We start from the raw sequence: 16578 nt of genomic DNA, 5'->3' as shown, positions 1-16578 counted from the left end.
AACTCATGTTTAATGTTTGTTCTAATATAGTTGAGATTTAGAATTACTGTTAGATTTTCCATGTTCTTTTTTTTTTTTCTATTTCCATAGGATAAAATTATTTTTAGAGAAATTTGGTGATGCTTTACAAAGGCAATTTCTATAGCTACATTTCCTGTTAATGTTTTATGGGCATTTTCTAATGTTAATATGTTAAAAATTAGAATCTGTAACCTTGAAAGTCTCATTCCACAAATTAAATTGGTTATTTGAGAAAAAGAAAAAGTAATCTATTGAATAAAATATGAAGTAAAAGTTGTAGTTTTTATTTTTAAAAGATAGGCAACTTTATCCATTAGCCATTCCATTATTTATGTTTATCTTAATTCAGTTCCCAAAAACACCTATGTCTTTTACCCTAAATTTAACCAGCATTTGACTTAAACAAACAAAAACCACTGCCATTTTGGTAGTGTAAAATAATATTGGTGGAACCACATTTGAAAGTTTGTTTTTATGTTAATTCTGAAGTACAAAAGTAATTTAGATTTAGTTCCTTTTCAATTCCTTTTTATGTGAAAACTATACAAAAATTTGTTTTCTTATTTTTTTATGTGTTCTAGTGGCAAGATGTATTAGATATTATTTCAAAAGCCCTCACTGACAACAACATGGAATTTGCTCAAATCAGTCGTGTTAAGACATTTCAGGTACGTCAAGAAGATTTTTACTTTTTTTGAGGGGAGATTTAGTTGTAAATTAAAACTGCTGTTAATAGCTTACTTGCATTTATTGTCTTGTATAAAGATTTGAGTTATTGATTCATTATAAAACTAACATTCAAAAGCAAAGTAGAGAAACTAATTATTTTCTATCTATTCATTTATACCCATAGCAAGGTCATTTTTTTTTAAGATCTTCTGACTTGAGGTCGTTTGCTTCAATAGAGGAAAAGATGATCTGTGATACACCTGTTCAATGGACAGGGCCCTCATGCCAGGATTAGGTTCTCAAGACACTACACCAGGAAAAACCCTATGTGGTCAAATTGCTTACGCTACGCTCAGCACGACGACTGGCGCACACCCTGAGACAAAAACACAAAAGAAGACCAAGTAAAAATGTAACAGATTCATGTCTCTGATCTCATCCTCACTCTGGCACACACTTTCTTTTTCTCTCTCATGTAGTTTAATTGGCATACATCAGGTACATGTATCTTGTGTTTCCACTGTATCATAAAGAATAAGAGAGTTTATGTGACCCTTGTCCTCATGAAGGTCAGACAAGTTTACATTTTCTGAAATCGGTAATTTATATTTAATTGTCTTAATTATTACATTTCACAGTGACCTGAATACTATTAGGCTTCTTAATATGAGCTATACTATACTGCTCTAAGTGATCCAGCTAAAATCTAAATATACCTTTCTTTTTTTAGGAGAACCTTTCAGCATTTAAACATGATCCCCAAATCAATATCTTGCTGCTGCCCCTGCACACAGGTTCTAATGGATTAACTATCATTGAAGCAACTCATGTTCTCTTGGTGGAGCCCATCTTGAACCCTGCCCATGAGCTTCAGGCCATTGGGAGGGTGCACCGGATTGGACAAACAAAGTAAGGACTAAAGTTAGCATCAGTTACATTTGCTTCCAGTTTCTAAGATATAAATCAGTGTTTAAACTCTTCAATTATGTTCATATAACTATTCATTTTTAATGACTTATTTATTAAATGTTCAAGTATATGACCAAAAGACATTTTGAGATTTCCAACCCTCCCTCCTCCAAACAGCAAATCCCTGAATTCTCCCATATTTGTGTCTCCCTTCTTGGAAAAATTACGCTGTTTGCTTCACCAAAACAGTTTCTTAAACTAAGCTGCAGAGTTGAAAGCATCCATCATGACTTTGAGGAGAAGTGATTTTTGATTGTTTAAAGTAGCCTGTTTTTAAAAGAAGGCATATCCCATTCATGACTCCTTTTTAAATTCTTTCCCTTAGGAAAAGATAGTCCCTTGGGGCTACTCTAAGAGGTAACTAGATTTAGTTGAGGCCCAACCTAATAGTGAGTATTGTGTAATATCTACTACTTTCATTCAAATGTCAGAATAGACAGTTACCCTTCATAAGACCTCTTAGATGTATTACCTCCTAGATGGTAGATGCCTTGAATGTTTAAAAAAAAAATCTGTACTGAGTATTCATTAAATATTGACTGAGTGGCAACTATATGTCACTCATACTAGATATTGAAGACTCAAATTGAGTAAGACATAGTCTGCTCCCCCAAAGAGGTTGCTATGTAGTACAGGAAGCAGAAGAGCTGACCTATTGCAGCAGAGTGTGCAAAAATGTAATAGAAGTACTGTGGTAACAGAAGGGAGTCATTAGTTGTGCTTAGAGTCATGGAAGGCTTCATTAGGTTGAGTCTTGAAGGAACAATTACTTCAAAACTAGGCTAGAAAGGGGTGCTCACACAGCCAAAGAGAATTGCATGTGCAGGAACACAGAGGAGATAAACACCAGGAGATCCCTAGGGACCCAAAAGAGTTTAGAATTGCTTAGGAATAGAGTATGTGGAGAGGAGTAACAGGAGATGCCATCTTGTATGACCTACTGTTAAAAGCTGGATTGCTCTGTAAGCAATAGCCAGGAGAACAAATGAGGACTTTTAGTTTTCAGCATGAAAGAGAAATGTTCATCAAACAAACCCATAGTAAAATATGACAAAGTAACATAACTGTAATAACTGCACACTTGTTCTAAGTATTGTCCAGTGTCATTTAAAATGCAGTTATGTCTTATTTGGTTGGGGTTTTTTGGGTTTGTTTTTTTCTTATATTTTTAAACATTGCCGCCTTGTCTTATCACTGTTTTCCAAAGCATGGACTGGATTCAGCTCAGATGAAAGGCCATTCAGCACTACCTGACAATCCTACTATGCTTCCCTAGTAGATAGATTTTTTTTCCATTTTCTGAAGAGATGATCTTAAAAGTCTTCTATAACTTCCTGCTCCCCACTGATGACAGTCTTGCCTCATATGTAGAACACAGATAAAGTCAGATTTGAAGCATCTCATCTTTCCATCACCAACTTGAGTAATATACCTACATCAATACCCACATACTTCATTCAGTAAATTTTTATTAAGCACCTTCTGTGTTCCAGGCACTGTTCTAGGTATTTGAGATGCCCTCATGGAAATTATGATAGTTGGTAGAGAGACAGATGGTGAACAAGAACATAAGTAAAATATATGCTATGTTAGGAGCTGGAAAAGTAGAGTAGGGAAGGAGGATAAAGAGTGCATTTGGGGGCAGCCGGGTGGCTCAGCGGTTTAGCACCGGCTTCAGCGCAGGGTGTGATCATGGAGACCTAGGATCGAGTCTAACATTGGGCTTCCTGCTTGGAGCCTGTTTCTCCCTCTGCCTCTCTCTCTCTCTCTGTGTGTCTCTAATGAATAAATAAATAAAATCTTTAAAAATAAAGAGTGCATTTGGCTGGGGACTCCTGAGCGGTCCCATTGGTTAAATGTCCACCTCTTGATCTCACCTCAGGTCTTGGTCTCAGCGTTGTGAGTTCAAGCCCCAAGTTGGCCTAGCATGGAGCCCAGTTTAAAAAAAAAAAAAAGTACATTTGGCTAAGCAGGATGGCATGCAGGTTTTTTGTTTTTTTTTTAAGAGAAGGAGGAGCAAGGGGCAGGGAGGAACAGAGGAAGAGAGAGAACCTTAAGCAGGCTCCATGGAGCCTGACATGGGGTTATGGGGCTCAGTCTCTCAACCCTGACATCATGACCTGAGCCAAAATCAAGAGTCAGATGCTTAACCCACAAAGCTACCTGGCATGCAAGATTTGTATGGGGAAGAATATTCAAGCAGATAGCACACTTAGTGCAAAGACCCTGTCAAGACTGTGCCTGGTATGTTTGAGGAATAGTAAGGAGCCAGAGTTACCGAAGCAGAATAAGTAAAGAGAGTAGTAGGAGATGAAGTCAGAAAGCTGGTAGGGGAGGGGAATTTATAGGGCCTATGAGGTCACTATGAGGACCTTGATTTCACTGTGTATAAGATAGGGAACCAACAGCAGGTTTTGAGCAGAGGAGTGACAAGTTCTAACTTGTTTTGAGATAATCATTCTGAGTGCTATATGTTCAGGGCCAGGGGAAAGGGGAACATATGGGGAGTAGAAGAGAGAACAGTTAGGAGGCTGTTGTGTAATCCTAGTAAGAGTTAAAGGTGACCTGAACCATGGGAGCAGCAGTAGATATGATGTGAAGTGGTCAGGTTCTGGACATATTTTGAGAACCAGTAGTTATGTGTGGACAGAGTAGACATGGGATGTGAGCAAGTCAAGGTCAATGCCATGGTTTTTGACCTAGAAAACTAGAAGGATGAAGTAGGTTTCAGATGAGCCAGGAAGGACTACAGGGTAGAGCAGGTTTGGTAAGGAAAGAACAGAAGTCTATTTTAAATAGAAATTTGAGATGTTTGATATTTATTAGAAAACTGGAGATAGGTATTCTGTAATTGGATGTACAAGTCCTCAGTTCAGGAGAAGTCTGTGCTAGAGATATATTTGAAAGTCAACAGCATATAATGGTATTTTTAAGTCACGGGGCTGAGTGAGATTACCAAGGGAATGTGTATAGATAAAGAAGAGGATCAACGACTGGACTCCAGAGCACACCAAAGTTAGAGGCCATGGGAGAAGAGAAAGAACCAGCAAAGGTAACAGATGAAAATCAAACAATGAGTTGAGAAGAAAATCAGAATAGAGAGGTTCCTGGAAGTCAAGTAAAGAATGTAACTCAAGAAGAAGGATATGACCATCTGTATCAACAACTGTATTATTAAAATGTCAAGTAAGATAAAAAATGAGAATTGACCCTTAAATTTAGCAGAATGGAGATAGAAACCAGTATTGGTAGTTGTGGAGGCGATAGCCTGATTTGAGTATAAGAGAGATTAGGGTTTCATTTATTTATCAACAAACACTTATCTAGCAGAGAGGGTTTAAGTAATTTGTCCAAGGTCACATAGGTAGCAAAAGTGGCAGCGGGTTTCAAACATAGCTCCTCTGCCTCCTCAATCATACTTTTAAGCACAGTACACTGCTGTCTCTACATCACTGATGGGACTCGTATTTTGAGCAGTTTTGCTTCAAAGAACAGAGAAAAGGAAGAGTATGAGATCAAGAAGTTTTTTTGTTGTTGCTTTTTCCTTTCATATGGGAGAAATAATGGAGCAATCCATTAGAAATGGAGAACTAGTGAAGCAAGAGAGAAGAGAGAGTGCCAGAATAATACTCAAGTGCAAGCCTTGGTTGTAGGTAGAGGTATGAATATTTCATCTGTAGCAATAAGCAGGAAGGCACAGTATGTTCCTTCCCTTTTATTACAGTGGGTGAAATGTCCCTTTTCTTTCAAAAGCCAGCCATTCCACTTGTCATAGGTCCCATCCCTTCTCATATTCTCAAGGACATTCCTCTTGTAATATATGACCAGATAAATATGTCTTAATATCATCTGCTTTAAAAACACTCCACTGCCCACCTTCCCCTTCTTAACCTTCCTCTTTCAGCCTTTCCGGTTGAGTTTTTGTCCTCAGTGTGCCACTGAAATGTGATTCATAATATTATTAATGACCTACTTCTTGCCATTGGTCCCTGCAGGTTCTTTTTTTCTTATCTACACTTCTAGATGAGCTTATCCAGTTCCAGAGCTTTAAGTAACATTTATATGTGGATGACTCTCAGATATATGTCCCTGGTCTAGACATGCCCTTTCAGCTCCTGTCTCAGACTCTCATTCCCAGCTCTTTTGCTTCACCCATAGCTGGACTCCCCCTTAGATACCTAGCTAATGGAAAACTCAGATTTAACATGGGTAAAAGAAAGTGTATTCCTACTGCATTCCCACCCACTCCAAGCCCTCCCCATCTTATAATCTGACTCTCTTAACTGTAGTTTCTCAGACCATAAATCTAAGACTCTTCCATACTTCTCTCTTTGTGCCACACATCCAAACCATCACTGAAGCCTTGCCAACTCTACCTGCAAAAGATATTCCAGACCTTCTGATAGTTACTGTTTCCATGGAAACAACCAGAACACAACTCTCCATCTTATCTGGACTCCTACAGAACTCCTTAACTGACTTCTTGGTCTTCCCTTTGCTACCTAATAGGCCATCTCCCACACAGCAGCCAAAGGGGTGTCTACAGTATAATCAAGTATAAATCAAATCACGCATAAAACCCACGGATGACTTCCCCTCATAACCACAATAAAAACCAGATTCCTGCCATGTCCCTCCAGACCCTACACGATCTGTTTCCTGCCCACTCTCCAATCTTATTTCCACTCCCTGCCTCTCTGTTAAAATACACTTCTGCCATGCTAGGTTTCTTTCTGCCCTTCATACATTTTAGGCTTGTTCCAAGCATGTTCTCTTCCCAAGAGCTTGCATTTATTTATTGTTGCTTCTGTTTAGATGCTCTTTCTGCTCCTTGGCTTAGCAACCTCATTCCCGTCAGTCATGTTTCAACTCATATGTCAGCTTCCTTATGGCATTATCTGTATTATCTAATTTATGTGTTTATTGTGTGTCTGCCCTCATTAGAATGTTAGTTCATTAAGACTAGTTTGTTTTATTTACTGCTGACCACCGCCCCAGCACCTTGATTACTACTTGCCACAATGAGCCCTGTGTGACTGATGAATATAGCATATAATATGTGAAGTCTTGTTTGTTCTAATTGGTTTTAAGAAGTTTTTGAACTTACCATTGTTTCATACCTTCTAGACCTACTATTGTACACAGATTCTTAATTAAAGCAACAATAGAAGAAAGAATGCAGGCAATGCTGAAAACTGCTGAGAAGAGGTACATAATAATCTGCTACAAGCCCGATGGATGTTACCTGTTTATATAAGGTTATACAAGTGTTGGGACTTCTTCACTTAGATGACCAGATACATTTTTTAAAGGCAAAACAGGACATTTTACCTATCTAAAATTTTCCAGTTAATGCTCTGGACATCCTATATTTGACTTAATTTATTAATAGAGATTGTAATGTTTAAAAATATTTAAACTGCCCTACATTTCTTTGCCATATTGGATTACTTTTTAAAGAAATCTATCTTTATGCCCACCCTAAAAGCCTTCGTCTGATATCTCTAAAAGGAAACTTACAGTGTTGCTTTATAAATCACACATGCTGGTCACATGCACACGAGAAGATCTGGACTTAAAACTCAGCTGATGATTGTGATATTTGTTCCAAAGGCAGAACAGAAGCAGAGAGACCAGAGCGACCTTAATTTTAAAAACTTAATTTTAGGGATTCCTGGGTGGCTCAGTGGCTGAGCGTCTGCCTTTGGCTCAGGGTGTGATCCTGGAGTCCTGGGATCGAGTCCCACATTAGGCTCCCTGCGAGGAGCCTGCTTCTCCCTCTGCCTGTGTCTTTGCCTTCTCTCTGTCTCTTATGAATAAATAAATAAAATCTTTAAAAAAAAACTTTAAAATTATAAAATTTTATAAAGTTTAAAAATTATAAAACCTTCTAATATTTATTCCATAATTTTCTTCAAAGTCATTTTGAAAACATAAACCAATGCCTTACTATATATCCTTATGAGATAGGTATGGTTGGCAGATACAGAGGAATGATTGCCTTGGAAGGGATGTCTATACAGAGGCACAGTGCATAGCAACGAAGCAATTTGAACCAGAAATCTCCTTCCATTGGTGGTTTATGAGAAGGAAAGAGTCTACTGTGAAAGCTATTTGCATCAGACATGAAGGCTTTTTATTGCTGATGTTTCCATGTGTAACAGAAATCAGCAATTATAGTTAAGCTGCTTAAATAAAATAGCAGTTACAAGAGCTGTTGAAATTCTCTTCAAATACACTAACTTTAGGTAGTAAGAAGGCAGATTCTAAGGTGAGAGCTGTAGCAGCATTTGGCATGGGTTCTGTTTCTTTATTTTAGGAATTGTGGAGAGAAAAGACATTTTATAACAAAACCTAAAAGTGCTATACAGAAGTCTTCACTAATTTTGACGAGATGTACTAATGATCCTGTCATTGACTTTCTTCTTGAAGGTTCTTATGGTTCACTTACAAACACTTATGAGCAAATATGTTTTTATATTATAAGAATATTTTTATATCATTATGTCTTAATATTATTGAGACTAGAGCAAAATATAACACAAATGTAACCATTTATTCCTTGGTTTCTTTCTGACTCTCCTTCCTTGGGAAACCTTGCAGTCACACGAGCTCATCGGTGAAGCATCCCGAAGCTTCCGTCTTAACCTTGGCTGATCTGGCGGATCTGTTTACCAAAGAAACTGAAGAACTTGAATGAAGTACACTTGATTCAATCCAGAGACTTTACTGTAGTTAAGTTTTTCATTGCTTATAGAGAAGGTTACAAGTAAAAAATCCAGTAGATGTCAGTAAATACTGTTCTTCATTGAATGAATTTCTTTCTTTTTTTAGTTGTATGGTGTCCTAGTAGTTACTGAGTCCTTTCCAATTATCTTGTTTCCAAAAGATCTATAAAGATTTTTGATCTTACACTCCTAATACAACATTTATTTTTGTCCCAAAGAATAACTACATCTGATGATGCAAGGGAATTAAGAGAGGTAATGTGTACTTTTCTTTTGATAAGATCGGTCTTAAAAAGAATTGGAGTAAGGGAGAGAATAAACTGGTCTAATTTTATATGACCTAGTATATTTGACCCACAAAAATCTCGTTTTGGAAGGGCCTTCAGTATCTTTAGTACATGATTCACCAATATCTTGGTAGTAATATTTTAAGTAGATGGCAAATTATATTAACTTCTAGTTATTTGAGTAGCTTTAGACTATAACTCCATGCATAGTGACTTTACAGTAATACTATTCCTAACAATAAGTTAACATTTAGGCAAGTTTTTCTTTTCTCTGTATGTTGCTACTAAAAATTGAAACATTGAACACTTTTCTTATTTCTATGATGTGTTAAGTAATGTCAGTGTATGCAGTGAACTTTAAATAGCATTTTAAGTGTATTCATGTTTATCATAAAATTATCTAAACTGCTTTTTCTATTTTTAATTTTCCTTGTTTTTACATACTTTAAGATTGATGTATCTGTAAATATTGCAGTTTTTATCATTTTATTTCTTAATCATAACATGGAAGTATGTATGGCCAGGTTTTGTGTTCTGTTTTTTTTTTCTTCATTATTATATTGATGTCTTGGATTCTTTTCCTTTCCTGTGTTGTTGGGAAACTAGACTTTTAACCACTAGTATCTAAATTTGTGATAATTTGTTATTTTATTTTACTAGGACTTCTCTCAAGGACTAGTATTTGATCTTTGGAACAAGAGAATGTCGTATTTACATAAGCAAATAATTGCAACTGATAACTGAGTGTTTCTTCTTCTGTGAAGAATTAATGGACTTTGAAATCACTAAATAAGGAGTAGGTTATTTTATCCTAGCCATTTGATGTAACACAACTATTCTTGTTTCATTTTCTTTGAGCCTCCAGAGTTTTAAATGACCCTCAGGACTCATTAGCTCCTACTTAGCTGCCCAGAAAACTGTAATAGAAATATCCCTTATATCACATTTGTCCAAGAAGCTTTGGTGCTTAGTTAAGGTGCATTTTCTTATTCTAGGTTTATAGGGTGACATAATTCCACTGAAGAAAACACACACACGTTTTTGGTGCTTATTCTTCAGTTGAAGGAAGATATGCATTGATTCTTTTATATGAAATTAAACAAGACTATTATTTTTGTAGCTCTTTACATATTATAAAGAGCTTTCCTGTACATTCACATTCAGCTTTAATTTGCCCACCAGTCCTGTGAAGTTGGTATAACTAATATCATTCCTCTTATAAAGGTAGAGAACCAAGGTTCAGAAATACAGAGAACCATGCTTGTGACACGTAGCAAGGCAACAGTGGAGCCCAGATGCCCTAACTCCCAATCTCATGGTCTTTCTCTAAATCTTCTGTCATGCTGAGATTCAAAAGGTCCATGGTAATAATTTGATAATCAGCATATTTCAGTATTTCTGTTTGTTTCCTAGTATTCCTTTTTGAGCTAAAGTTTTAGGGAAAACAATTTGATATGCTTCGATTTTGTAAAAAAAAAAAAAAAAAGAAAAGAAAAAATATATATATAAATACACCTATCTGTATTAGAGAAAAACTGTTCTTATTTATTTCTGTAAGATATCATTAATTAAATAAATATTTTAGTGGAAATTGAAATTTGGGGATTTATTAATTTCTGAGCTATACAACATTCGTATATTTTCTTGTTTTTTGTTTTGGTCTCTTAACAAAAGATGTCAAAATTGTTTTTACTATAGAATTCCATATTTTATAGACATTTATCATTTGTTCAAAACAGTCATGGCATTTCTCCCAGAAAGTTGGTCAAAACAAATACAGATCTAATCCCCACATCTTCTTGGCTGCAAATGAAGGACTGTTCTGTTTCCTTCTTCCATCATTTTATATTTTCTGAACTATTACTGTGCTCACAAATAGTTGTTCTAAAGTGGGTACTGTTCTAATGAACCAGTGAGAAAAAAGGGATCGTGCCAATCCTTAAAGAGCTTAAATGTATTTGGCTCTGGGGAAGTATTCTCCGTTACATGAATCCGAGTCAGCTTATTAGGACTGAAAAGATGAGTTGTATACAGTATAAAATACATGTGCCTAATTCCATATTCCTTTGCTTCAAACCAGATAACTTTACTGTTTATTGCAGCTTCAGCTTTTCTCGTGGTCTTTATTGTGGCAGAATGATCCATGTGTTTCGCTTTTTAGGGATTCATACTTTTCATGTCCTCTTAATAACAAACTAAAAACTATCGACATGGTAATTCAAGATGTGACCACAAATGCTTTATGAATAATTACAAACTCATAATTTGATAAATATTCAGGAATGGAATTGAGCCATACAAGATTAGTCATCAACTTAAAATGCCCTTTCAAGTAGACAAAAAAACAAATTGTCTTTTAAATCTTCTCATGCTCTCATTTACTACATTTAGTAAATTGAAATTTTAGTGTGCTTGAATTATTTATTAAACTACAGAATAACCTTTTGAAATGCAAAAATCACCTATGCTAAAATGAGATCAGGCTTAGTTAAATTAAATAAAAAGTATCTTGGGGGGCACCTGGCTGGCTCAGTGGGTAGAACACGTGACTCTTAATCTTAGGGTCATGAGTTCAAGCCCTATGTTGGACATGGAGCTTACTTTAAAAAAGGTATCTTTCAGTTTTTCTAGAATTTAAACAAAATCCCCCCAATAACGTCATTTCATGATCTTTAACTGGCATGCCAATAAAAAATGAAATATCATTAAAACAGTACAGTGCAAGCAATGTATTTTGAGCCTGTCTACTCTGATAAGGGAAATCTAATCTTTAATAATATTTCTTCAAAGCGGGACCAATTAACTATATTTTATAAAATATATGAGAATCTCCATGTATCTCTGTTATATTGTGAAACCCACAAGAATGCTATCTCATTAAGGTTAAATAGGAACCACTCCCAAGCCTTCCTTTAGAAGAGGAGCCTGCAGGGTAATTGACAACCCAAGGAGCATTCCAGGTCTCAGGACAGGTATGCGGTGTTACATCTGAATTCTAGAAAGCGCAATGTCACAGACAGAAAATAGCACGAAAACCTGTCTTCCCTTACCTTCAGCCAGCCTTTCCGGGACACACATACCTTGTCTTTGAAGGTCCCATACCATCCCTCATATTCTTTTCCATTATTTAGTATCAGTGACTTAAGACTGATTGTGCTTGTTGAAACTGACCTTCATTATATGGAAACTGAATCCTTTGTACTGCAACTTATGTATGCAACTTCTTACAAACCAGAAATAAAATTTAGCCTCCTCTATCTGTATGATGATCGTTTGTATAGGTGTCTATTATTAAATTGTTCAGTAACTTTCTTTCTTCCTATCAAATAACGCATCCCTTCAGTCTTCTCTTAAAAGTCTTCCTCCAAAGCCCTTTGTTATATTTGTCTCCTGGAAACTCGTTCTTATTTATGCTCCACACTTCTGATAGAGCCTGATCAGGGAACAGTTTTGTCCAAGGACTGATACTGTTTGTGTGAGATCTGTGATTTGTATACCAGCACAAGTGCCTTATGGAGCAAATATTTGTTCCCAAATTTCCTTAGAAATCTAGTGTCTCCTCACTTTGTTAGTGACTTTAGAGTATATCTACGGAGATTACCTATGTTTATTTTCTTTCATGACCATTTAGTTTATATTTACCACATCCCTAATTCTGTACTCAGAACTGCAAAGGCATGTTATGCCCCCTTCTGTTTCCCAGCTTCCTATAATCACATGAGAGCCACATCCAGTTATTTTTTCAGACTCCTTTTTTTTTAATATTTATTTTTTCACGAGAGATGCAGATAGAGGCAGAGACATAGGCAGAGGGAGAAGCAGGCTCCCTCTGGGGAGCCTGATGCAGGACTCAATCCCAGGATCCCGGGATCATGACCCGAGCCAAAGGCAGACGCTCAACCACTGAGCGCCTTTTTCAGACTCTTCATAAAAATTTCCACTGACTAAGAGGAGAGCATTATTGCCTATTGATTGTGTTGAAAATATTTTCCTTTGGCAGACACAAAAAGATGTCTTTGGTAAATGCAAACCTATACTTAAGAAGAGAACTTAGTGCCTGATCTTGCTTTATTGTATCAGTATTTATCAGTGATTAGTTGTTAAAATATTAAGCATCATTATGGGATGTTGTATTTACTTAAAATTTCTTCTGGGCTTCTCACTTTTTAAGTCTATAATTGATTACCTGGTTACTTCTTTTATTCTGCGGGTGACCATTCTACCTTGCTTCCCACATGACTGCTTACCAGCATGATACAGTACAAATAAATACATAGCACTTCTGTCCTCTTATTAAGTTGCTAAGGACAACTCAGATAAGCAGACATCTGATTTATGCAATAAGTTCTTTTAAAAGGATGATTATTTTTACTCATAGTCTTTATGCATACAGCAAAGGATTGGCAAGTTTCCTTCTTAAATGGTTTTGGTCTTTCAAGCATTAAGATAAAGATCTTTACTGATTAAACCACTTTTTAATTCTCTTCTTTCTTCCTTTCTTCTAATCTGTTCTGTTCTTCCTCAGTTTTGAGACTGTTTGTCTCTATCAGAAAAGTAGTTTATCCACCATTACATAAAAGGGTACTTACCAGATCCCCTACCTGAACAGTCCTAACGGAGTCAGTGGGCTTGGGGAGTGAGCAGGGCACCCCTCAGATGAGCTTCGGAGGGCACCCCCCCAAAATTGTAAATAGCTGCAGCTCCCTGGAGAGAGTACTATAGCAGCCCAAACTAATGGCATGACCCATATAAATAAAAGCCATTAAAGCCCTCAGTAATTTTGATACATATGAAAGTCCTGAGACCAAAAAATTTGGGAACAACTGCAATAGCCTATTTTTAAAGTATCTTCAATTACATACTTACTTATTCATTAAGAACAAGGTAGGGAATGGCAAAAATTTTCTAGCCAAGCGTAAATTTGCTATATGTACATGTTTATTGATCACAGACAAAAGTTTATGTTAAGAAATCCACCCGCACAGCAGCAACACTATATGCAAGCTTGGTGGATCTTGTAGATAACAAGGATTCCGTTTAATTTTGCATCATGCACTGTTAAAAAAAAAAAAATGGTTGAGTTGCATATAACGCTGACTTTGAACCAAATGCTGTTGCCATATGAATATAAAATGGAATAGTGATAATCATTCTGTGACTGCTCTGTGACCACAGAGATAATTCTCACCTGTGAATGGTGAGTTGTATAAGTCACCTCTGGTAGGCCACAGTTTCCGGTATCAATCAAATAGTAATCTGTGTGTTGCTGTGAAAGTGTTTTATAAGTTTGGTTAAAGTCCATATTCAGCCAACTTAAAAGGAGAGGATTATTCTAGATGACCTGGATGGGTTTGATTCAGTCAGTAAAAGGGCATTAGGAGCAGAAGTGAAACTTCCCAGAAGAAATTCCACCTGTGGACAGCAGCTTCCACTCATGCCTGAGAGTCCCCGCCTGCTCTATAGACTTTGGACTTGCCAAACCAACATCCGCAATCACAAGCCAATGCCCTATAATACTTTACTATATCTCTCCTGCTGGTTTTGTTTCTCTGATCGAACCCTGAATACATAGACCACCCTTGGTTACCACTTTTAAATAGCATTATCATATTTCTTAGAAAATACACCCAAAAGTGTCTAGACATAACCTAAACGTTTGTATATAGAAGGAAGATTGCAGTGGGAAAAAAAGGTTTTTAAATTAGTATTACTAGTGTCCATTATGGCTTCCAGTGTGGCATGTGCACTTTGCAGGAACAGGCAAGGAGATCATTAAGGTGTGGAAAGAAGATATTGGAACTTCTATTGAGTTGGGAGGATTATTTGTAAAAAGAGAAATTTAGCTTCCTCTTATTTAATACACAGATGAATAGTAACACCCTTATTCCCATCCACACATATGGCAGTCATATGTCACCTATGTAAGTGGAGATGGGAGGTCCTCACACATCAAGGCAAGGAAGGGTGAAGAATTTCATTTTTGTATCAAGATGTTGGAGGGTAAAAGCTAGTCACCTTCCCTACTAAATGCAGAGGAGGGATGTATAGCATCCAATATGATTTTGATTATCCATAAGAAAGAAAGTTTAGAACATAAAATGGGTTCTTGAAGAGATAGTGAAATCATTTCTGAGAGTTCAAGAAAAGACGGAGTTTTATCAAACTACAAATGAACTCTAAGGTTCTTTTAAGTCCTTTAGTTAATGATGGTATTTCCCATTCTAGGTTTTGTTTTCTTTTTCCCAAAACGTGTGGCATTAAGTTCCAGAATCTCTTTACCCAAGTGAATAATAAATACCAAAATGAGGGGCACTGCTATTTTCCCTTTCTAAAAAGCTCATAAGCAGGAAATGCAACTATTTTTTAAAAATTTAATCAAGAATTAAATGAATTCAGTAGAAAAAAGGCATTGCCTTCCATTGGGTATGCAGTAAATAGTTGTTGAATTTAATTCATTGGAATAACTGATAAACATGGCTCACATCAAAGCAGAGTTGTGAGGGCTACTGAACCATTTGCAAAAATCCAGTCCACTAAAGAGACCTGGCTAATTATAAACACTGAGAAATCATCTCACATTTCTCCTACTGTACTATTCCTGTGTGTTCCACATTTGATAGTACGTACTGTTTGATTTTTATTCTTTGATTTTGATATCAGTAACTGTTACACTAATTTTATCTCTAAGACTTATTTAATATTGCATTGAGCTGTTTAGGTTTTTTTGGACTTCCATGAATCCAGCTGTCAAAAAATGTGGTAGCTCTGCCCTGAAATCACAAGACAACTGCATTGTCAGCATAAAATATTAACCATGTTTCTCTCACACTAGTGTCAGGAAGCAAGAATTTCCTGTTCCCTTCAAGGTCTTTATAGATGGACTAAGAAATTGACATGAGACAAATTAACAGGAGAAAGTCAAATTTAATCTCGAACATACGGGGAATCCACACAGACATGGAAATTCCATGACATGCAAAATGAGGTCTATATGTCATTCTGAACTAAGAGAAAAGGATGGAGTCTGGGACGTCAGAGGGATGGAATGCAATTCACAGGAAGTTGAAAAAGAGTAAATGTTTGCTGAGCCACTGAGAAATAACGGGGCACAAAGGACTTTGACCAAATAGGCCTTACCCAGTTCATAAGATAATGTAGTTAACTATGGTGATAGCTCTCTTCCTGGAGCAGGTCCTCTATCTAAATTCTTTTAGACAGTAGTAGGGGGTCGGGGGGTGGGGGTGGGAAGCGGGGAGTAAAGAGCTTTTCCAAAATCTGCTGGGGTCTGACGGCTTTTTAACTCCATAATCTTCATGCCAAAATGGCCCATTCTGGGGCAGCCTGCACTTGGCCTCTACACTAGACAAAATCATGGGGGTTTTTTTCCTCTCCAATTGGAAGCAAATTCAACCTTAAAAAGCACTGATATCCAATAATAAAAAGACAGCCCAATTTAAAAGTGAGCAAAGATTTTGTGTGTGTGTGTGTGTTTTATAGACATATTTTTATTTCAAAATGAAGACATTGAAAGCATAAGAAATCCTAAAGTTCTATGAAATTACTTCAAAAATATCCTATGTATTTTGTATTGCCACAATATAGTGCCACTAAATGGCCTCAAAAACGATTATCAAGTAGTACAAATAGTAGCATCTTAACTCTGAAGGTTTTTTTTCCCAACTTTAGCAAGAGGAATAACTGACAAATTGTGTATCTATTTAAAGTGTACAGTGTGATGATTTGATATACATACACATTGTGAAATGATTACTAGGACCAAGGTAATTAACACACCATCACCCCACATAGTTAAAAATCTTTTTCAGTGTGTGGTAAGAAAGCTTAAGATCTATTGTCAGCAAGTTACAAGTGTACAGTCCTGTACTGCTAACTACAGTCCTCAT

The 16578-nt window shown here is 36.5% G+C and overlaps 1 protein-coding gene across 3 annotated transcripts in view; it reads left to right on the top strand.

Moving 5' to 3' along the window:
• The window catches only part of SHPRH (SNF2 histone linker PHD RING helicase), a 94469-nt gene extending 84198 nt beyond the window's left edge, over positions 1–10271 (top strand). For all 3 annotated transcript variants that reach the window (XM_025422497.3, XM_025422498.3, XM_025422499.3), the window contains exons 27-30: positions 603–689; positions 1421–1599; positions 6787–6867; positions 8263–10271. In XM_025422497.3, coding sequence (XP_025278282.1) covers positions 603–689; positions 1421–1599; positions 6787–6867; positions 8263–8359 — 444 coding nt within the window. In that variant the 3' untranslated portion in view covers positions 8360–10271. The remainder of the gene's footprint in view (positions 1–602; positions 690–1420; positions 1600–6786; positions 6868–8262) is intronic.
• Positions 10272–16578: the final 6307 nt, after the last annotated feature.

This window comes from Canis lupus, chromosome 1, assembly GCF_003254725.2.
Source record: "Canis lupus dingo isolate Sandy chromosome 1, ASM325472v2, whole genome shotgun sequence".
Lineage (NCBI taxonomy): Eukaryota > Metazoa > Chordata > Mammalia > Carnivora > Canidae > Canis > Canis lupus.
This window is presented reverse-complemented; position numbering and strand designations above follow the sequence as displayed.